Raw genomic sequence first — 9548 nt, 5'->3', positions numbered from 1 at the left:
ACAGCCCACAGAATCAGAGGCATGCACAGCAGCCCTCGAGGGTGGTAGGGTCAGAGGAGACAGATGATATGAGTGAGGATGGAAATATTTGAAGTGCTGCTGACCAGAAGTTAAAACATGAGAATGGAGGGCAAGGAAGCATGAAGGAGACTTGGTGCAGGTTAGTAGGACACAGAGCCTGAAGTTGAGAGAAAACCAGTGTACGTCATCCACAAGGGGATTGGACCCCAATAGAACCAAGCTCAAAACATTTTTAGGAGGAGCTGGAGGAACTGTTGAAGAATAAGCAAGCTATTAGCACAGTGGCAAGATCTAGTGGGTGAGAGCAAGGTATCCCAGCCAGATTGAGAGATAATGGGGTGTGCTGCCTGAAGCCAAAGATTACATTAGAGCCAGACTGTGGAGGAAAGCTTAAGATGGGATGGTGGACATCAGTTACTTACAAAGAAAAACCCGGTAAAAAGTTGTCCAATGCAATTCCGTTTTTTTTCCATTTTATGTCATGAAATTAATTACAAAAAAAGCCGTAAAGAGCAGGTGAGAAACTGGATCCATCTACAGTTCTTTGTGTTGTTTATATATACACAAGAGATACATCATTCACTGAATTGAAACACAGTACAAAATAACACCTCAAAGAAGCCATATAAGAGACCACATTGTCCATATCACTTGAAATTCCTAAAGAAGGGGGCAGAGTGGGGATGGGTTTGAGGGAGAAAAGACGAGGGCGTGGGAGGTGTCTGGGAAGTAAATAAAAAAAATTTGCACTAGGGTAGTGAAGCTCCTTCATCGGGAACGAGGGGCGCAGAGGTAAAACAAACAAGCATCTCGTAATCTTAACGCAGAAAGGAGGAGGAATTACAAATTCTATATTACATACAACAGTAAAGGTGGCATCACAGACACAACGCAGAGCTTTTTTTTTCTGGTTTAAAACTTTGCTAATTTAACTTGCTGTTTTGGTTTAAGTGTGGCCGGACGTGGTGTCGGGTGAGCTGTCACCACTTCTATCCGGGGAATTCCATTTTTTTTTCCCGTTTTCTCTCTCTTTCTTTTCAGGGTTTTTTTCCTCCAAAGCTGGATATGTGTAGCGGACGGTGCCCGCGGTGGGGGGGGTGGGGGGGGAGTCCTCTGCTCTGCTCAGTTGGGACCCCCAGTAGCCCGAGCTGTTGTAGGCCGATTTGTTTGCCTGGGATTTCTGCTGGATGCTGCTGGCCTGAGTACGTTGCCCCGTGCCGCTCTTGAAGAGACGCAACGCACACATAAAAAGAAAGCACAAAAATATATTTTATCCTCCTCTGAAACACTTCCTTGCAAAAAATTTTGGAATTGGAACATTATAGTCACATGTACCAAGGTACAGTGAAAAGCTTGTCTTGCATACCGTTCATACATATCAATTCATTACACAGTGCATTGACATAACACAAGGTAAAACAATAACCGAATGCAGAATAAAGTGTAATAGCTACAGAGAAAATGCAGTGCAGAAAGACAATAAGGTGCAAGGTCATAACGAGGTAGATTGTGAGGTTAAGAGTCCATCTTATCATACTAGGGAACCGTTGAATAGTCTTATAACAGCAGGATAGAAGCTGTCCTTGAGCCTGGTGGTACGTGCTTTTCAGAAGAGAAAATATCCAGGGTGGGTGGGACTTCGGTTATGCCGGCTGTTTTCCTGAGGCAGCAAGAATTTTAAACCGTAGATGCTGGAATCTGGATCAAGAAGTAGATTACTGGAGAAACTCAATGAGTCAGGCAGTAATTGTGAAAGGAAAGTTTTTTATTTCTAAAAATGAAATTTATTCATAATAAAAAATAAAACACTCAGCACATCACTGAAGCCAGCCTCTCCTCCATGGACTCTGTCTACACTTCTCGCTGCCTTGGGAAAGCAGCCAGCATATTATACGTAAACATACAATTCCATTTTATTCTCCCCACATTCCCATCGGCTCCCCCCAGATTCTAAACCGCCATTCAACCCACCAACATCTCAGCTTGGTATGGCAACTGCTCCGCCCGATACCGAAAGAAATTGCAGAGAGTTGTGGACACGGCTCAGTCTATAACAGAAACCAGCCTCCCCTCCATGGACTTGCCTACACTTCTCACTGCCTCGGTAAAGCAGCCTGCATAATCAAAGACCCCACCCCAGTCATTCTCTCTTCTCCCATTGGGCTGAAAGCACGTACCACCAGGCTGAAGGACAGCTTCTATCCCGCTGTTACCAGACTCTTGAAGCGTCCCTGAATACGATAAGATGGACACTCGACCTCACAACCTACCTCATTATGGCCTTGCACCTTATTGTCTGCTTGCCCTGCATTTTCTCTGTAACTGTAACACTTTATTCTGCATTCTGTTATTATTTTCCCTTGTACTACCTCAATGCACTGTTGTAATGAAATGATCTGTATGGATGGCGTGCAAAACAGGGTTTTTCACTAAATCTTGGAACTTGATAATAATGAACCAATTTACCAAGAATAAATGGTGTAAAAGTTTTTACACTCATGGTCAATACATTCAGTAGTGTTAAGACTTTTTTTTAAACCATAGCACCATTGCCACCCACATGGCCCCCTGGGTGGTGCACCATTTCAATGTTCGAGGGGCTTCCCCACCCGACTCAGCCCCTCCACGTGCAGTAGCGGAAGGAGCCTAGACTGCAGTTCTTCCCCACAGAGCCTTTGCATTGGCTGCACCGAGCTTCAGTGTGTCCCTCAGCACGTCCTCCTGCAGCCTGGACTGTGCCAGTCAGTAGTATTCGGCACGCTGGAAAACCAAGTTTAGGGCACTGAGTCGAGTCGGGATGGGATGGGTTCAATGGGTCAAATAGCCACATGTCATATTCAGTTTTATCATTGTAATCCTCTGCTCAAAAGAAGCCAGGAAGGGGATCAATCAGTCCTTCCAGTTTGTTGATTGTGACCTAACTCCATCATTTTCCCCTTTTGAGTTTTAAAAAAACCTTGTCTTAAACTATGGTAGATGGCCAGTGTGAAGAGATGAGGGGGAGGGTGAGGCAAAAGCTGGCAAGAAATAGGTGGATCCAGGTGAGGAGGGGTGCATCTCTGTTGCCTCCACCCCATCACCTCCCAGCCCCTGTCGCTATCTCCACCCTTCCCTCCCCTCCCACCTGAGGATCAACTCCTCCTCACTTGGATCCACCTATCACTTGCCAGCTCTCGCTCCATCTCTTTGTACCGGCATCTTCCTTCCACTCTTTCAGTACAGATGAAGCATGTCAGCCCGAAACGTTGACTGTCCATTTCCCTCCACAGATGCTGCCTGACCCGAGTTCCTCCAGCATCTCGTTTTATTTTTGCTTTAAATTTTAACCCATAGTTTAAGACAAGGTTTTTTTAAAACTCAAAAGGGGAAAATGATGGAGTTAGGTCACAATCAACAAACTGGAAGGACTGATTGATCCTCTTCCTGGCTTCTTTTGAGCAGAGGATTACAATGATAAAACTGAATATGACATGTGGCTATTTGACCCACTGAACCCATCCCGTCCCACCGTCCCATTCTCCTTTCCCTGTAGCTCTGCAAACCTCTCTCTCTCTCTCAAGGGTTCTCCATTTCCCTTCTGAAAGCCCAGACCGATTCAGTTTCCACCAGCCCTGAAGTGCTGGATTATAAGTGCTCTCTGTGCAATAGCTTTCCCTCACATCCCCTTTGTACCTTTAGTCCAAAATATTAAATCTATGCCTTGAGGGTCACGTCAGTACCAACACAAAAGGATGGTTACTGGCGTAGCATTGATGCAACAAAACAGAACAGCTCAGCAAAACTGGTGTGCTGTCAACCAGAAGAGAACCCAGCTTACGGACACCTGACTTATGCACAGCTAGGATATCTGAGCGAGTGTTTGGGAGACCAGCGGGATGGATTTGCTGGCAGCTGAGGGGCTGCAGGCATCTTCTGCTGTGTGGGAACTCTGTCCACGGCCGCCTTTTCTGAGTTATGAACAGTTCGCAGGAACAGAGGCAACACATGAAGTGCTGGAGCGACTTGGCGGGTCAGGCAGCATCCGTGGAGGGAAATGGACAGTCGATGTTTCGGGTCAAGACCCTTCATCTGCTGTATCCAGCATCTGCAGTCTATGTCTGTCCATTCCCCTCCAATAGATACTGCCCGACCCACTGGGTTCCTCCAGCACTGTGTGTTGCTCCAGATTCCAGCATCTGCAGTCTCTTGTGTCTCCTCACAGACAGAATCCTACCACAACCTGGGGAGCACCTTTGACCTGAAATGTTAATTCTGTTTTTCCTTTACAGATCCTACCATATCTGCTGAGCATGTTGTTTCCTTTACTGTTAATAAGGCGATTCCATTTCCATTGAGATTCTCACCACCATGCAACGTCCCAAACACTTACCCTTTGCACCCAAAGAAATGTTTTTATGACTAGTCACAGTTGGAATGCAGGGAATGTGGAGCCAATTTGTACACAGCAAGCTCCCACAGGCAGTAACATAACAAATGCCTGACACCACACTTCTGGTGATGATTGGTCAAGGAACATCGGCGGACTACACTGGAGAGAAAGCGCTCTGGGAATCGTTGAAGAGACAACGGGATCTTGCTTTAGATCCTTTCCACCAGCAGGGGAAAACATGAAGCAGAACAATGCTTGCCCTGTACCCAGGGGGCATGTGCAGGGCCCAGTCTGTGTAATGCATCATCACTGTACTGAAACAGGCCATTTGGCCCATTGAGTTGGTGTGGACCTTTACAGGAGTAACCCAAGCTGGTCCCAACCCCACCCAGCTCCCCTTTGAGGCACCATGATTGGATCCGACTCCAGTAACACCCCTGGCACAGCCAAACCACTTCCTACACCAAGGGTTTTCCTCCTGTATTATTTTCATTCTACGCCTCCTTCTCCTCCCGTCTCAAGCCTTCTGGCAACCGAGAACAGCTCCACCCTTGTCTCACTGCTTTGCACCTTTCTATCAACCTCCCCTACCCCAAGAGAAACAACTCCAGCGTCTTCCCCTCCGCCATCAGGTTTCTGAACGGTCCATAAACACTACCTTGTTATTCCTTTTTTGTTTGCACTATTTGTTTTTGTAATTTAAAGTAATTTTGTGTCTTTGCACTGTACTGCAAACCAACAAATTTCAGTGTCCCAGTCCCGATGAAGGGTCTCGGCCCCGAAACGTCGACCGTTCATTTCCCTCCACAGATGCTGCCTGACCTGCTGAGTTCCTCCAGCATTTTGGGTGTGTTGTTCCAGATTTCCAGCATCTGCAGAATCTCCTGTCTCCAAATTTCATGTCATCCAGTCAGTGATAATAAGTCCGATTCTGGTGTAACTAACGTCACTCACTCCAGAAATCTTTATTACGAATCTCTTCTGTGCTCCCTGTACATGCATCTGTGTACATCAACGGTGCCGAGGTCAAGAGGGTTGAGAGTTTCAACTTCCTGGGAGTGAACATCACTACAACCTGTCCTGGTCAAGTCACATAGATGCCACGCTAAGAAAGCTCACTAGCGCCTCTACTTCCTCAGGATGCTAAAGAAATTCGGTATGTTCCCTTTGACACTCACCAACTTTTATCGATGCACCATAGAAAGCATCCTATCTGAATGCATCACAGCTTGGTACGCAACTGCTCTGCCCAGGACCGCAAGAAACTGCAGAGAGTTGTGGACACAGCCCAGAGCATCATAGACACCAGCCTCCCCTCCTTGGACTCTTTTACCTCTTGCTGTCTTGGTGAAGCAGCCAGCATAATCAAAGACCCCACCCACCCGGGTCATTCTCTCTTCTCTCCTCTTCCATCAGGTAGAAGATATAAGAGCGTGAGGGCACGTACCACTAGACTTAAGGACAGCTTCTATCCCACTGTGATAAGACTACTGAACGGTTCCCTTATACGATGAAATGGACTCTGACCTCATGATTTACCTTGTTGTGACCTTGCACCTTATTGCACTGCACTTTCTCTGTAGCTGTGACACTTTACTCCGTACTGTTATTGTTTTTACCCTGTACTACATCAATGCACTCTGTACTAACTCAATGTAACTGCACTGCGTAATGAATTGACCTGTACGATCAGTATGCAAGACAAGTTTTTCACTGTACCTCGGTACAAGTGACAATAATAAACCAATACCAATGGCGTGACATCTTTCCACTAATGTTGTGCCCAGAATAAACTTATTATGTAGTCCCACGCCCACAAAAATCCTAAACTTGTAGACGCTCGTGACTTAACTTTTTCCAGTTTTGGGATCATACAATGGAAGACGCACTGGACCTCTGAGGACGGCGCACCTGCCCAGAGATGGGTACAGCCGCCACGTGAACCCCCTGCCCCTTCAGTAGCGAAGTATTTGTACCTGGCCGTCTTGTTGGAGATGCAGGATCTGCGAGTGCATCTGCTGCTGGTGTGGCGTCAGGATGTGCATGAACGGAGGAGGGTAGCCGGCAGCGGTGGCTGGGTTCACTGGGCCCCCCGCTCCCCAGGGCCGAGGGCAAGTTAAACGAGGCTGCTGGGGTCCCGGCATGAAAGCCCTGCTTCTCGAAAGACTGCGGAGAAGGGGGGAAATAAACGGTCAAGCCGACAGAGCAGCAGCAATCTAGCCCTGACCCTTCTGCACCCTACCCGTGCCCCCAATCCCCTGCTGGAGGAAGGGGTCAAAGTTAAAGCCCACCCTCAGTGGAGGGATGAGTGATCTATCGAAGGTGCTGGACGCAGAGGATGCTTCCCAGGACTGGATGCAGAGTTTCAGAATGAGAGGTTGCCCATTTAAGACAGAGACGGGGAAGGAATTTTGTCTCCAAGGACTGTGGATGTTTGGAATTCCTTCTCTGACGTAGCAACACGTCTTCTTGCAGAGTGTCATGGGGGCTTTGAAACTCTCTACCCCAGGGAACTGCGGAGGCAGAGCCGTTGGAAGTGGAGAGCTCGAAGCTGCAGCCCTAACAGATCCAATGACTGGTTCGATCTTGACCCTCGGGTACGCGTGTGCAGTTTGCATGTGCTCCCCGAGACCCTGTGGGTTCACCCCGCGCCCCCAAGGTGCTACGGTTTCCTCCCACTCCCAATGATGCGTGGGGTCGGCGGGTTAACTGGCTGGTGTAAATTGTCCCCTTAGTGTATGTGAGCGAGGGGTAGAATCTGGGGGGCAGGGTTGGGAGTTGATGGGAATGTGGGGAAAAAAAATGGGATCAGTGGTGCTTAATGGTTGGTACGGACTCGGTGAGCTGAAAGGTCTGTTTCTGTGTCCTCAAACATTTGTCATAGAAAACAGTGACACAATTCAGAAACGGACCCTTTGGCTCATCAACTCCACACAGTCCATTGAGCACCCATTTATACTCATCCTATACTAATCCTAATTCTCCCCCATATTCCCATCAACCACCACCTCCCCCCACCCCATTCTAACACTCACCTACTCACTGAGGCAATTAAGAGTGGATAACAGGGGAGTCCAGGGGGCAGGCAGGAAAGTGGAGCCAAGGTCAAGATGAAACTAGCCACGACCTTGAACGGCAGCGCAGGTTGGAGGAGCCGAATGGTGGACTCCTGCTCTTCGTTCTTAGCCTTTTGGGAGCTCAATTTACACTGCAGAGAGGGCTGAAGCGGCTAAGGGCTACTGCTAACCTGAAAGATGAATGCCCGCCTGCAGTGCACGACAAGCGTGGAAGAGCGTGAACTTCCGCACACAGGTACGGCACCAGCGATACGGCCCAGTGACTATCCCCAAAATAATCAGATGCTCACTGAGCAGGGGGCAGTGAGCATGTCACGGGAGACCAAGGGACCAGTCCAAGCATTCCTTGCCACAGTGTCACCAGACCTTTCTGCAGTCAGAGTGGGGCTCGTTCCATATGCTTCAACAGCACCTCCCAAAGACAGTGGAGGTGCTCACAGTCCGTCCATTTGGTACCACCTTGTGCGCTCTGGCTGCCACACGTGCCAGCTACTCTCACAGCGCCTCCCCGATTCCCGTCACCCCTGCAGTCGAGGGACCTGCGCAGGGGAACACCGCCACTCATGCATTCCTCCCCAAGCCGCGCACCGTCCCGGCTTGGGAAATGCATATCAGCACTTTGGTGAGGAGGCTGGGCTTGTTTTCTTTAGAGCAGAGGTGGTTTAGGGGCAAAAACAGGGTAGATAGTGAGAAACCTTCCCCCTTAGGCAGAGGGCTTAGGGGGACAGGTAGAAAATTTAGAGGAGATTAGGGTGGCTGGAACCCAAAATGCCTGAGGGGGGTGATGGAGGCAGAGACTCTCACAACATTTAAGAAATATTTAGACCAGCACTTGAAACACCAGAGGGTAGAAAGCTGCAGGCCAACTGCTGGGAAAGGACAGGAGTGCGGTGGCTGGCATAGATATGGTGGGCTGAAGGTCCCGTTTCAGTGCAGTATGACACACCCTGAACTCCTGCCCTAGTGGCGCACTTGGAGCCCCTTCACTGTGTGGACTGGGGATGCACCTCATGGGCAATCCAGGAGAGGCAGTAAATGGCCGGCACTCCCACAAGGATCAACAGACGTCTAAGCCTGCATCTCCAGCAAGGCTGCACACTGCAGTCACACAATGGGCTGTTGGTGGTTGCATTTAAACCCCAAGAATTAAGACCCCTGCTACCTGACCCAATATGGAATCCAACAGTGTCTCTGCTTCAGGGCAGGTTAATACAATCAAATAGGGAGAGGTAGGCATTCAGGAGTCCATCCAGAACAACACCCAGACCCATTTTATTAGTCTATATTCAGGTCAGGAGAAAAGTACTCAGGGTAGGGTTGGGCCCCCAGCTAATACCCAAGCAGACCATTCCGAATGGCAGGTCCTTGCCCAAATCTTTGAGCTGTCACCTCTCAGATGCTGCCTGACCCGCTGAGTGTTCTGCAACAGGCGCACGGCATTGTTGGAAATGCAGAGGAAAATGTGGCGATGAGGGGCCCTGAGCTTTGGCCGATCCTCTCATCTTTCCAGGCAGACTTGGGTGACCTCGCACACCTTACCATACCAGGTATAGCCCAGGAACCTCCCAGTGCTTTGTCCCTTCCTCACCCATTCCAAGGAGGAGCTCTTGCAAGGATAATGACTTATATGAGAACGTTACCAGGACTTGAGTGGCTGAGTTATAGGGAGAGGTTGGGCAGGCTAGAACTTTATTCTTTGGAGCGTAGGAAACTGAGGGGTAACCCCATAGAGGTGTATAAAATCATGAGGGGCATAGATAGGGGAAATGCACACTGTCTTTCTCCCCCAGGGAGAGGAAATCAAAAACTAGTGGGCATAAGTTTAAGGTGAGAGGGGAAAGATTTACAAGGGACCTGAGGGCAACTTCTTCACACAGAGGATGGTGGGTATATGGAACAAGCTGCCAGAGGAAGTGGAAGAGGCAAATACAATTACTGTTTAAGAGATATTTAGACAAGTACATGGATAGGAAAGGTTTAGAGGGATATGGGCCAAATGCAGGCAAATGGACTAGATTAGATGGGCATCTTAGTTGGCATGGATGAGTTGGGCTGAAGAGCCTCTTTCTGTGAATTTAATC

At 48.7% G+C, this 9548-nt stretch overlaps 1 protein-coding gene across 1 annotated transcript in view; it reads right to left on the bottom strand.

Moving 5' to 3' along the window:
* Window positions 1-704: 704 nt before the first annotated feature.
* The window catches only part of ubap2l (ubiquitin associated protein 2-like), a 75046-nt gene continuing 66202 nt past the window's right edge, over window positions 705-9548 (bottom strand). The window contains 3 exon segments of the mRNA XM_052045824.1: window positions 705-1243; window positions 6367-6483; window positions 6485-6556. Of these exon segments, the coding sequence (XP_051901784.1) occupies window positions 968-1243; window positions 6367-6483; window positions 6485-6556 (465 nt within the window). The 3' untranslated portion in view covers window positions 705-967.

The sequence above is a fragment of the Pristis pectinata genome, chromosome 40, assembly GCF_009764475.1.
Source record: "Pristis pectinata isolate sPriPec2 chromosome 40, sPriPec2.1.pri, whole genome shotgun sequence".
In the NCBI taxonomy this organism is placed as follows: domain Eukaryota; kingdom Metazoa; phylum Chordata; class Chondrichthyes; order Rhinopristiformes; family Pristidae; genus Pristis; species Pristis pectinata.
Note: the sequence above shows the minus strand (reverse complement) of the source record. Positions and strands in the feature narration are given on the sequence as shown.